Source organism: Aquarana catesbeiana, linkage group LG02 (genome assembly GCF_042186555.1).
Source record: "Aquarana catesbeiana isolate 2022-GZ linkage group LG02, ASM4218655v1, whole genome shotgun sequence".
Lineage (NCBI taxonomy): Eukaryota > Metazoa > Chordata > Amphibia > Anura > Ranidae > Aquarana > Aquarana catesbeiana.
In genome coordinates this window covers 767,578,007-767,596,280 of record NC_133325.1, presented here as the reverse complement: position 1 = coordinate 767,596,280, position 18,274 = coordinate 767,578,007, and the positions used below count along the sequence as shown (strand labels likewise).

General features: G+C 41.8%; 1 protein-coding gene across 1 annotated transcript in view; it reads right to left on the bottom strand.

Annotated features, from left to right (window-relative positions):
- Window positions 1-18,274, bottom strand: part of ABCG1 (ATP binding cassette subfamily G member 1) — a 144,865-nt gene that overhangs the window by 6,766 nt on the left and 119,825 nt on the right. Inside the window, exons 11-14 of the mRNA XM_073617270.1 lie at window positions 15,761-15,929; window positions 12,970-13,070; window positions 8,335-8,493; window positions 513-631 (exon numbers count right to left, since the gene is read on the bottom strand). Of these exons, the coding sequence (XP_073473371.1) occupies window positions 513-631; window positions 8,335-8,493; window positions 12,970-13,070; window positions 15,761-15,929 (548 nt within the window). The remainder of the gene's footprint in view (window positions 1-512; window positions 632-8,334; window positions 8,494-12,969; window positions 13,071-15,760; window positions 15,930-18,274) is intronic.

Here is an 18,274-nt window from a genome sequence, read left to right as displayed (position 1 = left end):
TTTTAACAGAACACCGGCAGCAGTTGGTTGGAAAAGGTCTTTCAATAACAGTCTGAATTTCGATCTGTCTACGGCTGAATCTAGAGTGCTGCTGAAGGAACAAGTGTCCTCACTGGAAGATTTCCCCTCAGTTCATGCTCTTGAGACAACTCTAAAATTATGAATTCCCTTTGCTTCTTTCTTGGTGGTATTGCTCACCAGTGCAAAAAAAAAGAGAGGGTAAATCTACCTAGTGGGGACACAGGCAGCCATTAAAAACTTGATAGGGGTTAAAATTATTCCTACACTTAAAAAAAAATATGAAAAATATGAATCTATATAAACTTTAACAATGGGTAGGCCAAGAATGAACTTAGTATATATATATATATATATATGTAACATAAACCTGGACATTGACATTGGGTGCAGGATGTCCTAGAGTTTGTTCCTTGATGACATATCGACTTAACATTTCAGTAACAAAAAATATGTCCACACTGGACAAGACCAGCATAGGACTAATAACGTACCTGACATAGGACATGTAAGACATCCACTGAAGATAGGTAGGAATAGTGTCAAAGCTAACAAAGAATCCTGAAAAGAGGAGAACTGGGATGGCAGTTACTGGACCCACAAAGGTTGCCACCTGCAGGACAAAGGACTCTGTTAGATAAAAATGTCTTATATCAATTCTTCATGCTTCAGTGTCATCCCAACATCTCAGCAAACACTCTGACCCTCCTATGTAAACTAAAGTATGCCTCATATATCTGTAATATATATATATATATATATATATATATATATATATATATATATATATATATATATATATATATATATATACATAAATTTTTTTTTTTCATTGACAATTTTTATTAGACTTTTTTCCCGATATACAACATAACAAAAAGTAGAAGAAAATAGTATATATCAAACAAGGACATCTCACATTGTATATATAAATAAATAAATATATATATATATGCCAACATGTACTGTGACATACTGAAGCAGAGCATGATCCCCTCCCTTCGGACACTGGGCCACAGGGCAGTATTCCAACGTGGCTACAACCCCAAACACACCTCCAAGATGACCACTGCCTTGCTGAAGAAGCTGAGTGTAAAGTTGATGGATTGGCCAAGCATGTCTCCAGACCTAAACCATATTGAGCATCTGTGGGGCATCCTCAAATGGAAGGTGGAGGAGCACAAGGTCTCTAACATCCACCAGCTCCGTGATGTTGTCATGGAGGAGTGGAAGAGGACTCCAGTGGCACCTGTGAAGCTCTGATGAACTCCATGCCCAAGAGGTTTAAGGCAGTGCTGGAAAATAATGGTGGCCACACAAAATATTGACAATTTTGGCCCAGTTTGGACATTTTCACTTAGGGGTGTACTCACTTTTGTTGCCAGTGGCTTAGACATTGATGGCTGTGTGTTGAGTTATTTTGAGGGGACAGCAAACGTACACTGTTATACAAGCTGTACACTCACTACTTTACATTGTAGTAAAGTGTAATTTCTTCAGTGTTGTCACATGAAAAGGTATAATAAAATATTTACAAAAATTTGAGGGGTGTACTCACTTTTGTGATAAACTGTATATATAAAACATCACTTAGAAAACTTAAAAACTGAAAAAAAATCGAATTTAAATATATACTGTACACAGTACTGTATATACTATATTACCAAAAGTATTGGGACACCTGCCTTTACATCACATGAACTTTAATGGCATCTCAGTCTAATGCCCCGTACACACGGTCGGATTTTCCGATGGAAAATGTCCGATCGGAGCGTGTTGTCGGAAATTCTGACCGTGTGTAGGCTCCATCGGACATTTTCCATCGGATTTTCCGACACACAAAGTTTGAGAGCAGGATATAAAATTTTCCGACAACAAAATCCGTTGTCTGAAATTCCGATCGTGTGTACACAAATCCGACGGACAAAGTGCCACGCATGCTCAGAATAAATAAAGAGATGAAAGCTATTGGCCACTGCACCGTTTATAGTCCCGACGTACGTGTTGTACGTCACCGCGTTCAGAACGATCGGATTTTCCGTCAACTTTGTGTGACCGTGTGTATGCAAGACAAGTTTGAGCCAACATCCGTCGGAAAAAATCCTAGGATCTTGTTGTCGGAATGTCCGAACAAAGTCCGACCGTGTGTACGGGGCATTAGTCTGTAGGGTTCAATATTGAGTTTGCCCCACCCTTTACAGCTACAACAGCTTCAACTCTTCTGGGAAGGCTGTCCACAAGGTTTAGGAGTGTGTCTACGGGAATGTTTGACCATTCTTCCAGAAGCGCATTTGAGATCAGGCACCGATGTTGGATGAGAAGGCCTGGTTCGCAGTCTCCGCTCTAATTCATCCCAAAGGTTTGTGCAGACCAGTCAAGTTCCTCCACCCCAAACGCGCTCATCCATGTCTTTATGGACCTTGTATGGGACATGCTTGGAGGAAGAAAAATGCTGACTATGACCCTAAGGACACATCCCTACAGTCAAGCATGGAGGTGGAAACATGATGCTTTGGGGCGGTTTCTCTACTAAAGATACAGGCTTACTTTGCCGCATTGATGGGCCAATAGACGGGGCCATATATTGTAAAATCTCGGATGAGAACATTCTTCCCTCAGCCAGAACACTGAAGATGGGTTGTAGATGGGTCTTCCAGCATGACAATGACCCAAAACATACCGCCAAGGCAACAAAGGTGTGGCTCAAGAAGAAGCACATTAAGGTCATGGAGTGGCCTAGTCAGTCTCCAGACCTTAATCCTAAAGAAACATTATGGAGGGAGCTGAAACGTTGAGTTGCCAAGAGACAGCCAAGAAACCTTAAGGATTTCTAGAAGATCTGCAAAGAAGCGTGGACCAAAATCCCTCCTGAGATGTGTGCAAACCTGGTAACCAACTACAAGAAATGTCTGACCTCCAATATGTGGGTCGCACGACCTGGAGACTTTGGGATCGTTTGCACGATCATGTTTATGACATTGAGAAGGAGCATGGAACTAATGTAGCTAGGCATTTTAACGAGGCCCATGGTGGTGGTGACACTTCTCTATTGTAGATATAGGGTATAGAGAGGGTCACTACCCCAAGGAGAGGTGGTGATAATTTCAGGATACTATGTAAGCGAGAAGTATTTTGGATTTTTTCTTTACAAAATAGAATTCCAGGGGAGTGGGATTTGACCCACTTTTATGATTGACGTATATGTGCTGTTGATGTGAATCACCTAAAATTATTTAGTCTATAGATGTATTATACACAATATAGAAATAGAAATGTTAATGGAATATGTTTGTCATATCCACTGATGTGTGCATGTCCTTGTAATAGGAACATGCGCTGTATCTTTTTTGTTTCGTTCTTATTTGTTTCCTTTTTTTTTTCTTTTTCTTCATTGTTGTTTATATTGGTATTTATATGGGTGTTTGGGTATGGGTATTTTATTATCATTTGAGAAACAAACCTTCTATTGATAGATTTTGGATCAATTAGTATGTTGTCTTAAATGGAAAGATTGAAAAGTACAAGCTCAGTCACCGCAGTAATTGGTTATATTATCTGTACAATCATGTGATGTTGGATATATATATGTATATATATATATATATATATATATATATATATATATATATATATATTTATATATATATTTATATATATATATATATGTATATGTATATATATATATATATATGTATATATATATATATATATATATATATATATATATATATATGTATATATATATATATATATATATATATATATATATGTGTGTGTGTGTGTGTGTGTGTGTGTGTGTTGGTTTGTGTAGTACATGGTTCTGACAAAGCACCGCTTGTCGTGTGAAACGCGTCACCTTGCTTCCCCCGCCTGTACACCATTGTGTGCTTATTTGGTTTTATTTTTTATTTGCCAAATAAACTTAATTGCATCGTCTATGGGAGTGCAGCAATCCTTTTTTTTTGTATAAACGTCTTACCTCTGTGCTTGTCAACAAGGGTTTCTCCACCGAGTACTAAGTCATTTATAAAAAAAAAAGGCTTGAGACATTTGCAAAGCTGTCACGAACAATCTGCATATTTTCCTCATATGTTTTTTTCCTATGATCATCAGCTCCATCTAGTATCCCTCGTGTGGTATTTCCCTGATTGAGGTATTTTAGGAAAATACTACATGATGGCCACTAGATGGAGCTGACGATCATAGGGAATAAACATATTAGGCAAATCTTGGATATTATTCGTGATGGCTGTATAAATGCATCAGACATCAGCACAGCATTTTTTTTTAAATAGGTCCCATTCTTCACTGCAAATACTTTGGTCCACTTAGCTCTCCTCTTGAATCAGTGTGCTGCTGCTCCATCCTGGTCCAATCACAGACTGGGGCAGGTGCTAGACCAGGATGTATGGCTCATCTGCAGTGTAGTCTGCAGACAGAGTCACAGCTCTCTGTACCATTGGGTGGGGCTATATCACAAAACTGGAAGAACAGAATTACAAATCCATCCATCAATTTGCACTTAACATTTTGCTTGGGGTTTAATTTTAAAGAGTTTTCTTTATTTAGGGAATTACACAACCCTATTTTGCAGATTATTTGGTTACTTTCTGCATTTGTTTTGGTGCTGAAATGTTATGCAAATGGTTTAAGCAAATTTTCTGCTCCACTGTTGCTACACTACAATGGAAGACTTTTTCTACTATACAATTTACCGGGTGTTATTATTTATTTCTAAAGAGGAAAGAAAGCTTTTCCTTTGTTATACAGTATAAAAAAAGTTTTTTTCTTTTAGATTTGGATAGAGTGACAAGGGGTTAGAACCACATCTATCTATCTATCTATCTATCTATCTATCTATCTATCTATCTATCTATCTATCTATCTATCTATCTATCTATCTATCTATAGAGATTCACTCTCTCCAATTGCATACTTACCAACATTTCAGTCCTGGCCCTTAGGACATACAGTAGTTAACCCTGCCAGCTACCTGCCTTAGGCCTGCCCAGTAGGCATGTGAGCATGATGCCGGGTGGTGTGGCAGGCAGTGAACACAGTCCGAGATAGACAAGAGCAGTATATTGTAGAAAGTTCCAACAAAATACAACTAGGCTCGGCACAACTGTCCGGAGCCACTTACGAACAGTAACAGTGATATGTAGTCTTGGATGACACCAACAGCATCTGCAATGAGGAATGGGAATGCCGCCTGGCCAGTCCACACCCAAAGGGGAGACTTCCTGCCAGGAGAAGGCATAGTCCCTGCACTTTCCCTACTCCTCTGGAACCTCTCCCTGACACTAAACACTACCCCTGACTGACAGGGAACCTGTCCGTACACCAACCTCTCGCACAATGCACCCCAAATCAGGGGGCCAGGGCCCTAAACAGGCTTTGCCCTCGCCCAAGATGGCTGCAGAGGTCACGAGGGGCAACAGCGTCCAATCAAACCAAGTTCCTCACAACTTCCTTCCCCTTCTGCATTGCCGCTTCGGTAGTGTGCCACCTACAGTCGTCAATACAGACTGCACTTGCCTATACCTGTCCATACCCCTTATGCAGGGACTGCCCGCTCAGAGCCCCCAATGACCATAATGATTGCCTTGTTGAGCTGCGACGCATGTGCAGTAACTTAAATAAGGGTTACCCTGTGATCACGAGACACAGCATCAGCAGGACTCAGATCCAAGATATGAAAGAGAGGGTAAATTAAACATTTCAGGTTGGCACTTAAACAGGAATAGAGGAGTCACAAGACGGGATATTCCTCACATCCTGTTAAGTCACTTCCAGGCAATATTGCAGCCTAAGGGCCTTCTGTACACAGAACAGCCTACAAAACCCTCCCAGAGATTTGAATTTCTGCTTGTATGAATAGCTCAGTGAGCTCCAAGTCAAATTATGGATTTTGTTGTCGGAAAATTTGAGATGCAGGTCTCAAATTTTGTGTGAAATTCCGATGGAAAATGTCCGATGGAGCCTACACACGGTCGTAATTTCCGACAACAAGCTCCCATTGAACATTTTCCATCGGAAAATCTGACCGTGTGTACGGGGCATAACATTTTTCACCCAATGGGGCTTAGTCGTGGAGACAATTATTTTTCGTTTCCATAATATTCTTTTCAAGATATTTGAAGCGATAATACAAGCAAACGAAAAACACAGAAAACCATAAGTTACATGGGCCCAACGGCCGATATACATGTATACCTTAACTACAATCGTGATTTATCAAGTAAACCAAACGTAGTGATGAAGAGTTATATAACAGCACTTTAGTGTGCTAAAAATATAGGGTAATAACAGAGGTTATAAGGTGAGCATGTACATTGTCTCTCAGAGGCCAAGAAGGCCCGATTTTTAGAGAGGTCAAGTCCATATTGTAATTGACTATGGTGTGGATTGAGCTGGTTTCTTGAGACAAGAGAGGTTAGTTCGTTTTATAACTATAGGGTAATAGAGGGGTGTAGTCTTTGGGGTAGGGGATAATATAGGGTAGTAATTATAAATGTCGGAGGATATTTCCAGGGTTGATAGTCCTGCTGGCAGCCCTGGTTAGATACATTAGTTGGGTTGGTATAATAATGGGGTGGGATAAAGAGGGAGGGAAGAGGGGTGGGGTATAGAGGGAGGGAAAGAGGGTTAGGAAGAGGATGAGGAGAGAAGTTGAAAATGTGGGGGTGTATAGAAGCAGAGGCAGAAGAGGAAGAGAGGGAGGTAGGCTGAAACGGGGGGGCTCCTAAATGACCCTGATTTATGGCATATCCAGCCTCATGTGTCCCAGGGTTTTTTATGTAGGATAAGATAAGATGGTGTGGAGTTATCGAGAAAGAAAGGAAAGCCTGGAAATTTTCCCATTTCAGTTATATTTGGGGTCCATGGTTTTGGTATATTCAGTGGTAGATCTAAAGTGGGACCAACAAGACCAATTGGTGGTGTGTTTGGAGATGTTGTCATGAGAGATGGCTATAAGCTCCTCCATTTCGGCAATTTTAGTCAATTCTCCAGAACCATTCTTTGAGATAATTATTTTTCAATCATTTTTACTTTAAGTCTTTGTGTTTTTATATTTTTTTAAACAACGCTTCACATTTTTTTTTTTTTACTATTTATGAAATATTTTGGTTTTATAAATAAACTTATAATAAAGAGTGCACCCTTCGCACAGGATTCCCAGAGCACTATGGGTTAACTATACAAAAGGCTAACCAGAAGCCATTTGCTTGTTTGCTTCTCTCTAAGGGAAAAGTGGACTGAGGGATGGGAGTCATTGCTTTTACTCATTCAGTCATGTTTTCATATTGAGCTTTTGAACAACAGATTTTTTTTTTAAAGTAAAGCACGAAAGGAAAGGACAGACAATGTGTGAAAAGGAGTCTATAGTTCCATTAGCTGACCTAAACTGAAATACAACTTATATGCAATATTTAAAATAAAAAAAATCCTAAATTCATAATGTTATTTTAGGATAGTGGATGGAGCCATGTAAATAATCCCTTTCTGCACCATGGCCAAATGTGTATCCATACCCACTGGTTTGCAACAAAGATAAAGCCTAATAATACAGAGCCATTCATTCTAGGTGGCATACAGCTGTTTCAGGCTGCTTAACCACCATCAAATCAATACATGGAAGCCATGACTTCTTGGGGAGCAAAGGTTAGAACTCAATGGGCTATGGTGAGGTGGACCACCACACATCTCATTACATCAAAATCCTGCAATAAAAGGGGGCTGTTCCTCATTTTAGGAAAATTTTGGGTGCTGCCATGCAAATCATTCCTTTATGCCTCTGTGGTCAACTGTACATTCTGAACTGCTGGGGCCCTAACGTTGGATGTGCACTTGGCATAAATTAGTAATTTAAATGGCTCTATCAACTATCCACTTCAAAGTGTACCTTTAGGCAAATTTTTTTTTTTTAGCTTTTAGATAATGTGGAAAGGATAGACCCTCTGCAAATGTTTTTTTTCTTTTTATTGCTGTCTATGACCCCATTGGAGAGAGTTACCCCTCTATTTGTACAGGTGACCATTGTCCTCTAATATAAAAATAAAGGGACATCCACAATTTTCTTGCTGTTTCCCAGAACAAGAGATAAGGAGAAATCTTCCAATGAGGACACCTGTTCCAGGGACATGTGTCCAAAAGGAGAGATTTTCTTTAACTTCCTGTTTAGTCTCTGGGATAGGAAGTGAAGGGAAATTTCCCCAATGACACACAGACAGCCAAAAATAGGTGTGGGTCATCACCCTTCCCCACTCTATTCAAAATTAAAAAGTTCATAGACTTTAAGTAAAGTGAGCTTACCTGCAATGAAGTGGATGCGGCACCTATGAGGAGGCCTAAAGACTGTGCCACCAGCGATGTCATTGTACCGAGGGCGGAAAACAAAACAAATCGCACTGCGTCTGAAGGTTGTGCTGTCATCCAGTACACAATGCTGCAGTACGCTACAGGGAACATTATCTGCAAAGAAAACAGAAAAACATGATGTCATTAGTACGTGCGCCACAGAGCGCAAACAAGGTTACGTCCACTTGCTGGTTTTCTTTTTGACTGTGAGCTGCAGCAATACCATCAATGAAAATTGTAGATGACAATGGGTTGAATGTATAATGAATTGCTTGTGGGCTGCTGCTGCTTGGCTTCACCCCCTGCTTAGGAGGCCAGGACCTAAATGTAACCTTACTGATTCAGATTCTTGTATAATACCCATTGTTCCTCTATAATTGGATATTGAGTTGACCATGCATAGTAAGCAAATAAAACTAGAAAATTGATTAAGTATTTAGAAGAAATCAAGTGTTGCATACAACTTCTGAAATATACCTTCAATATGGCGATGATGACCAGAGTCATTCAACGCGCTTTCCCTGAGCCAAGTCTGTCATGGACACATCCGTGCTATCATAAACACACCCCTTGAGGCTTGGCCTCAGATTACTACTACACATATCTTTTTAAACCAAAGCAATATTAATGTTTTATAAATAAAATTATACTAAAGAGTGCATCCATGGCATAGGATTCCCAGAGCACTATGGGTTAACTATACAAAGAGCTCACCAGAAGCCATTTGCTTCTCTCTAAGAGAAAAGCCGGTAGGGAAGGTGGACTGCGGGAGAGGGGTCTATGCTTGTACTCATTCGGCTGTGTGCTTTTCGTGAGCTTTTGAGCTCTGTAAAACCTGACACACCCCCTGGTAGCATCATCATGCTGGCTTGGCTTTAAGATGACTACTATAAATATATTTTTTAAACCAATGCTTTTTCACTTTTTATATAATATTAATGCTTTATAAATAAACTTTTAATAAAAAGTGCATCCATGGCACAAGATTCCCAGAGCACTGTGGGTTAACTATACAAAGAGCCCACCGGAAGAAATTTGTCTGTTTGATTCTAAGAGAAACGCCTGAGCCAATCCAACACAGCCTTTAGGGAGGATGGATTGCGGGAGAGGGGTCTATGCTTGTACGCATTTGGCTGTGTGCTTGACTTGAGCTTTTGAGCTCTGAAAACAACTGACACACCCCCTGGTGGCATCATCATGCTGGCTTGGCCTCAGATTACTTCTACACATATACTGTATTTTTAAACGAATTATTTTTTGTTTACTTTTTATATAATATTAATGGTTTATAAATAAACTTATAATAAAAAGTGCATCCATGGCACAAGATTCCCAGAGCACTGTGGGTTAACTATACAAAGAGCCCAGCAGACGCCATATGCCTGTTTGCTTCTCTCCAAGAGAAATGTCTGAGCCAATCCAACAGAGCCAGCAGGGAAGGTGGACTGCAGAAGAGGAGTGTATGCTTGTGTTCATTCAGCTGTGTGCTCCTCTTGAGCTTATGAGCTCTGTAAACAACTGACACACACCTTGCTGGCTTGGCCTTATGCCGCGTACACACGAGCGGACTTTACGGCAGACTTTGCCCGGCGGACGGGATTTGGTCGGACAATTCGATCGTGTGTGGGCTCCAGCGGACTTTGTTTTCTCAAAAGTTGGATGGACTTAGATTTGAAACATGTTTTAAATTAATCCGTCGAAATCGAGTCCGGTCGAAAAGTCCGCCGTCTGTATGCTAGTTCAACGGACATAAAGCCACGCTAGGGCAGCTATTGGCTACTGGCTATGAACTTCCTTGTTTTAGTCCGGTCGTACGTGATCACGTACAAATTCGACGGACTTTGGTGGATTGTGTGTATGCAAGTCCGTTCATTAAGAAAGTCCGTCGTAAAGTACGTCAAAAAGTCCGCCAGGCAAAGTCTGCCATAAAGTCCGCTCGTGTGTACGCGGCATTAGATTACTACTACACCTATCTTTTTAAACCAAAGCTTTTTTCACTATTTCTATAATATTAATGTTTTGGGAATATTTATACTAAAGAGTGCAATCATGGCACAGGATTCCCAGAGAACTATGGGTTAACAATCAAAGAACCCACCAGAAATCCTTTTGCCTGTTAGCATCCCATCCATACATCATTTCAAGTACAGCAAAAATAGGAACCAAAACAAGAATAGCAAAAAAATGCAAAATACAATCAAATGGGATGACAAATGATGCTACAGCATAACTCAATGTGTTTCACGGACTATGCTTTATCAGGAAATCTCTTAGGTGCTGGTAATGAAAGAGACATCATTTTGCAATCAATGTTCTTGAATTACATGATGAATATTATCTTTAAAAAAACAAAAAAAAGACAGGTGACACTGTGACATCATAGGGAGGAGGGGGGGGGGGGACACATCACCCCTAGACTCTCTATATGAAATCAATGCAGCACTACAACATAGGGGAGACCCAGAAAGCATACCTTAAATGACAAATAACATGAAGAGGCCAACCTCCAAATGGACTTCAAAATAGCTCAATTTTGGAACTATTTTGGAATATTTTGTAGTTCTGCATAGTTTTTTTATATAGGACATGGTCTATCTTAACCTGTTTCTGTATTGCTAGATGTGGGTCCTGATAGGGTCCGTTCCCTTATATATGCCCTCCTGTGGGATGCAGAGAGTCTGAGGGTGATGTGTTCCTCCCCCCTTCCTATGAGGTCACAGTGTCACCTGTCCTCTCTATATATCAGTAATATACCAGGTATTTTTTTTTAATTTTAAAATAATTTTTAATCTTAATATTCATCATGTAGATGTAAATGTTGAATGTAATATTATGTAGCGCTGGTAGATTTCTAATCTACCGCTTATAGGTAAATTTAATGGATCATCTGTGCTATACATTGTTCAGGTTTAATCTAAGGTTAGTTCAGCCTCTGTTCCAGCTTGGCTGTGTTGCGTGCAGTTCCACATTGCGCCCGTGGGTGTCATTGTCATCGTGGGTCAATGTTGGAAAGCAACAAGCTAAAGTGTATGGGTGCTCTTCTGTCCCGAAGATAACTCGGTGGAGGTGGTCCTCCGAGTTACATTCTGAGAGAGGGTATTTATGGGGCAGACGCCATGTTTCGGGGAGCTTTTTGCCTCATGGCCCTCTTGGCCTAGAGGTATGTGTCAGTGAGTGCTATCTCGTAGCCCTCCGGCTTGGAGGGTTACACCGCTGCAGTCGGGCGGGTGAGCCCAGAAGTCTGTCTGGGGCCTGCTACTGCTGGGATGGTCCTGTGCTGTCTGTCCTGTGGGAAGAAGCCGGACAATTGAGAAGAATCCAGGGGAGGACCCATCTTGGAAGGGACCATGCGGAGCGCTGGTCTGGAGAGGGGCCTGGTGACTCAATTGGAGGACGCATCCTAGTTTGCCCTACCGCACAAGTACTGCTGGGTTGGCTTAAAGGTTCTGGTACTGTGTTTGCTGTTCATCGAAAACTACAACATCCTGTGGCAGAGGATCGTATGAGTTTGTTCCACCAAAGTCTGTGGCAGAGACTTTGTGCTGCGTTCCGGCTGCTAGGTCAGTGAGAGAAACCTATCCGGGCGGGCAAAAGATTTAATCCTAAACTGAGGATACATTCATCTTAAAGATTTAAATTCCTCGACGCTTCGCCAAGAAAAGGTATTTGAACACCCCTGCAACTCTCCTTCTACCTCTTTCCTGCTACTTATCCCCATTATAGCATAGAAAAAGTACTTAAGTGACTGGTGCCTACATTGCCTTGCAGTAAACTCAACGGAGACCCCTAGACCCGGTGTTGGTGAAATTACAGGTAACAAGGTGACGGTAACAGCCCGCTTTAAACCAGCAGCTCCACCGTGAGTTAGTGCTACAATTATGTCTTTTATCACCAGCACCTAAGAGCACTCCTGATGAAGCATAGGTTGTGAAACGCGTTATAGCATCCTTTGTCATTCAACTTGATTGTATTTCACAAATTTTTGATATCCTGGTTACGGATTCTATATTCGCTGTACTTGAAATGATATATGGGTGGGATGCTAACAGGCAAATGACTTCTGGAGGGGTTCTTTGTATAGTTATCCCATAGTGCTCTGGAAATCCTATCCCTTGGATGCACTCTTTATTATTTTTAATCATCTGTTGGATTTTCTATGAATCTCACAATAAAATCTTCATGCTTTTAACAATGACTTTTTTTTGCTTTATTGCTGAAGTTAAAGTACAAGCACCTTAAAAGCTTTTTGCTTTATGTTTTCTCTCTGAGGTGCTGCTACTTCTCTACCCAATCACACCCCTGACCCAGCTGTATAGTTTTGACTGCAGTAGAAGAAAGTAAATGCTCATGACCTTGCAAAAGTGTCTGGCAGGGGTGTCTGGATTAGAATCAGGCAGACATTGGGGATTAAGATGGAAGGTGAAAAAAGCACTTTGCTTGTTGCCCACAACAGCCAACCAGATCCTTCCTTTCAATTTTCCACACTGCACTAGACCCTTAGAACAGAGACTATGATTGGCTACATTTAACTACAAGGACTATTATCCTTTCACGCTTACAATGGCCTTATCAGGCCTTCTGTTCCTTTACCTGGAAGGGGACGTCCGCCATTGTTTTTGCTAAGTAGTACGCCTTCAGACTATACCAATAGTTGAGATGTTCTCTGAGAAACACTCCCATTTCAAGTGGAACTATTAGAAATAATAAAAGAAAGAGTGTCAGAATAATAGTAATAATAATGATACTGCTACTACTACTACTACTACTACTACTAATAATACCAGAACCTAAGTGTTTTTTTGCTGGATGCCTGGCCCTTTGAGTGGGCTTTAATGCAGAGAGGGGAGAGGTTTCATGATCACATGACTGCTGTGATTGGCTTTCACAACTATCACATGATCCGGAGTCCATCCTGCTGACTCCAGATCAGAAGCCGCTGACAGAGAGCTGTTGTAGTCAGTTCGGTCATTGTGTTGGGAGCATGCAGTAAGTTTACTCTCAGCACACAAACTCACACCGCCGTGGACACATACACTATATTACCAAAAGTATTGGGACACCTGCCTTTACACGAACATGAACTTTAATGGGGTCCCAGTCTTAGTCCGTAGGGTTCAATATTGAGTTGGCCCACCCTTTGCAGCTATAGCAGCTTCAACTCTTCTGGGAAGGCTGTCCACAAGGTTTAGGAGTGTGTCTATGGGAACGATTGATCATTCTTCCAGAAGCGCATTTGTGAAGTCAAGCGCTGATGTTGGATGAGAAGGCCTGGTTTGCAGTCTCCACTCTAATTAACCCCAAAGATTTTCTATCGGGTTGAGGTCAGAACTCTGTGCAGGCTAGTCAAGTTCCTCCACCCCAGACTCACTAATCCATGTCTTTATGGACCTTGCTTTGTTAAATGGTTACATTTATTCGCTGAGTCCCTCTAGCACTCTGGAATTGTTACATTCTACAAACATGTACAGTACTGTATGTATTTACTGTGCTCCAACGGCTCCATCTAGTGGCAATTAATGTCGTACATTAACTACTCTCCATAATTAACCACCCTGGCGGTATGATTATGTCAGATTTTTGCGTTTCAAAGCGGTACAATTATTTTGCATAGAAATTTGGCGTTTTATATTGTAGGTCTGTAATTCTTAGTAATAACACACTTAAAGCTGTCCAAACAAGAGTCTAGTAGATATCCCGGGTATGATAAAGTTTGAAAAACAAAATCATAAATTACAATATAATAAATAACTATAAATAATTATAAAAAATAGTAATATAATAATAATAAAATAAATTTCCCCACAATTCACTATCGCTCAATTCTGTAAGTGTTCTAATTTACTATCGCTGTTTTCTAGCTGGTCGAAAACCGTTTTTGACGTAAAGGGACACTTTTTGGTTGCTATGGACAATCTCCAGTTTCCAGGCAGAAAGAACAGTATATATCATATAAAAAATTGCATGCAGGGCACTGGACAAAGCACTGGGGACAAAAGGGATGTGAAATGATTTGATACAGTAATGTAATCTGTAAGATTACAGTGTACTGTTTGTGTTATGAATATTGTACTTTTTGAATTTGCCGCCGGGCTCCGCCCCCGTGCATTGCGCCACTCGCAGGGAATGGAGCCTGGCACATAGAGGCATCGGGCAGAGGACACAACCCGCAGACACAGCGGGGGGACATTGCAGGATCCTGGGGACAAGGTAAATAACCTGCACCAGGATCCTGCAATGCAATCCTGAGTGTGGCTCAGGGTTACCACTAATGGTGCTGAAATTTAACCCACTTTTAGCCACACTTGGGAATACCGCCAGGCAGTGGCGTCGCTAGGAGTGGCTTTTGGGGCTATAGCCCCGAATCTGGGGCCCATAGCCCCGAGTCTCTGCAGGGGTCCCCAAGGGGAGGGGAGGCTCTCTGGGGACCCTGATGTAAGTGGGGGGCTCTCTGGGGACCCTAATTTAAGGGGGAGGCTCTTTGGGGACTCTGATGTAAGTGGGGGGCTCTCTGGGGACCCTGATGCAAGGGGGAGGCTCTCTGGGGACCCTGATTTAAGGGGGAGGCTCTTTGGGGACTCTAATGTAAATGGGGGGCCCTCTGGGGACCCTGATGCAAGGGAGAGGCTCTCTGGGGACCCTGATGCATGGGAGAGGCTCTCTGGGGACCCTGATGCAAGGGAGAGGCTCTCTGGGGACTCTGATGCAAGGGAGAGGCTCTCTGGGGACTCTGATGTAAGGAGGGGCTCTCTGGGGACCCTGACGTAAGGGGGGCTCTCTGGGGACCCTGATGTAAGGGGGGCTCTCTGGGGATAGATACACACACACGTATGTATACTACTGTATATACATGTGTTTGGCCACCCAAGCATATGACTTTCTTTACTACGCTGCTATGGGCTCTAGCCCCAGATCTTTTGTAGACCTAGCAATGCCCCTGCCGCCAGGGAGGTTAAAGAACATTTGCTTACGAGAGACAATAGCCGAAAGAACATTTATTTTTGTCCAATTCGCACAGAAGGATGCTATGATAGAGATTTACAAAAACTGGAGCACTCAGAATCTGGTGCAGCTGCGCATGCTGGCCAATCAGCTTCTAGCCTCAGCATGTTCAATAAAGCCTTGAAAATTAAACCTGGAAGCTGATTGGTTTCTAGGTTCTGGTTTTGCACTCTCCAGTTTTAGTGAATAACCCCCAATGCACATACAGATTCATTGGATGAATGGCTGTGCAATTTTTTCTATAAAGAGACCCCTAAACGTGTCTCCCACTCTCGTCCATAAGCTCACCCACTCTTGAGACTGTGTTCAGACCGGTTCCCATGAATTGATCACAGTCAATGAATACTGATCCACAAGAAAAAAAGGCAGAAGTGGTACTCACAGGTGAGGACTGTTGGCATGAGGGCAGCAAACATCAGGAAGAGCATTGAGAAGAAGAGGAAACCTGAGTTGCTCAGGACCTTTTTCGCCTCGTTTCCAATTCCAAGATACAATAATCCTATGAGTAGCCCGATCCCTATGTGCGATGTGATACGAAGGTGGGTCAGCACCTAAAAATGCACAGAGTGTTATTAGTATCATTGTTACTGAATGCAAGCCGGTGACGGAGCAATGATGTCCTCACTTCAGGACACGATAGCTGCCAAAACACACATGTTAACCACTTCAGCCCCGGAAGGATTTACCCTCCCCTAGTGACCAGGCCATTTTTTTTTTTTTGCGATACGGCACTGCGTTACTTTAACTGACAATTGCGCGGTTGTGCGACTTTGTACCCAAACAAAACTGACGTCCCTTTTTCCCCCCGCAAATAGAGCTTTCTTTTGGTAGTATTTTATCACCTTTTTATTTTTTGCGCTATAAACAAAAAAAGACCGACAATTTTGAAAAAAAAAACCCAAAACAATATTTTTTACTTTTTGCTATAATAAATATCCCCCAAAAATATAGAAAAACACAAATGTATTCTTCAGTTTAGGCCGATATGTATTCTTCTACATATTTTTGGTAAAAACAAAAACCCAATAAGCGTATCTTGATTGGTTTGCGCAAAAGTTAGCGGGACTGCGACATTGCAGCGGACAGATCAGACACCTAACTGACATTTTTGACACTTTTTTGGGATCCAGTGACATTATTACAGTGATCAGTGCTAAAAATATGCACTGTTGTTGCACTAATGACACTGGCAGGGAAGGGGTCAACATCAGGGGGCGATCAAAGGGTTAAATGTGTTCCCGGTTTGTGATTACTAACTGTATGGGGGACTGTGTGACTGGGGAAACACTAGGGTTGCCACCTGTCCGGGATTCACCTGGACAGATCGGGTTTGGAATCATACGTCCGGGTTTCAGACTGCCTGAAACCCGGACACATTATTCAGACCGGACCATGGCTTCCCAGCAGGGTTGCTGGCTGCAGGTGTCTAAGCTGAGAGTGTCTGTTACACTCTCTTTCACGCTGCCTGAAGCCAGCACTAACAACCCCCCTCCAAACACACACAGACAGGAGAGGAGAGAGGGCACGATCTGCAGCTCTTCCCCCCACCTTCTGTGTCTGCCCACACTCCAATCTCCAGCGCTGTGCCTCAAAAAAGGAAAGTTGGGGCCGGAAATTTGAAGTCCAGCAGCCTCAGATACATCTGGATGAGAGGTGCTGACTACCAAGGGTTGAGTGAGCTCACCATCCATCCCTGTCTGTGACTGAAGTCTCCCCCTTCTCTCTCCTGCCTCTGAGTGAGTACACTAAGGTAAATCAGGCTTCTCAGAGCACCCCTTACATCAGAGTTCCCCTTTACACCAAAGGCCACAGTGTTCCCCCTTACATCAGAGTCCTCTCCATACATCAGAGTTCTCAGTGTTCCCCCTTAATTCAGGGTTCCCAGAGAATCCCTTATGTAAGAGTCCCCAGAGTTTTATCTTATTTTTATTGTATATATATTTTATTTGTTATTTTATAATTTTTTATTTTATATATTTTATTTTATTTATTTATTTATTAAGTTTATTTTCTGCCATCTCTGTCCCATTGGGGAGATTTACCTTCACTTCCTGTCCAATAGCCAAACAGGAAGTGAGAGGAAATCCCTGCAAATTAAGGGAATCCTTTGAGTACCCCCAGGGTCCCCATTGGAAGATTTACGCTTTATTACTGCTCTGTGGACAACCCAAAATTTGAGGTTTTCTTTTACTTTTAAGGATAACGGTAAAAAGGACAAATAGAGGGTGAATCTCCCTAACGGGAGTACAGACAGCGATAATAACATGGCAAGAATTAGAATCCCTAAAAAAAAGTTTTGCCTTTAGTTATACTTTAAGTGCACATTTTGAGCCTGAAGATTAGTTAAACCCCCTACACATATTATATTTTCTGGAGAGACTCTGGAGAATAAGATTATGGTCCTTGCAATTTCTTATGTCACTCAAGATTAGCGCAATGGTTTATCAGACACGTGGGGGGAGATTTACTAGTAACGGTGCAGACAGAATCTGGTACATCTCTGCATAGTAATCAATCAGTAACTCCACTTTTGTTGAGAAAAAAAAAACATCCCCCCCGGGTGATCTATGTACATTGCAAGGATTTTAACAAACATTGCTGCAGATTCCTAACTTTTGTTATTCTGAAGAAATCCCTGTTTGTTCCTCAGGACCCCTGTGCTCTGCGAGTCTAATGGGAGTGGTTTCATAATTATCAATCAGCTGTGCACCTGCAGGGCTCTAATGAGGAAAATTGCAGGGTCTGCCTCCCTTTAGACGTTATTTCTTATTGGGAGTATCTCACCAAAAATGACATTTCTGCTGAAGGGGATGCCAAAAATCTGACTTGTATCTTAGTGCAGACTTCTGGGAAAATCAGTGAACCAATCACACAAGCAGGAAATTACATATCTGGG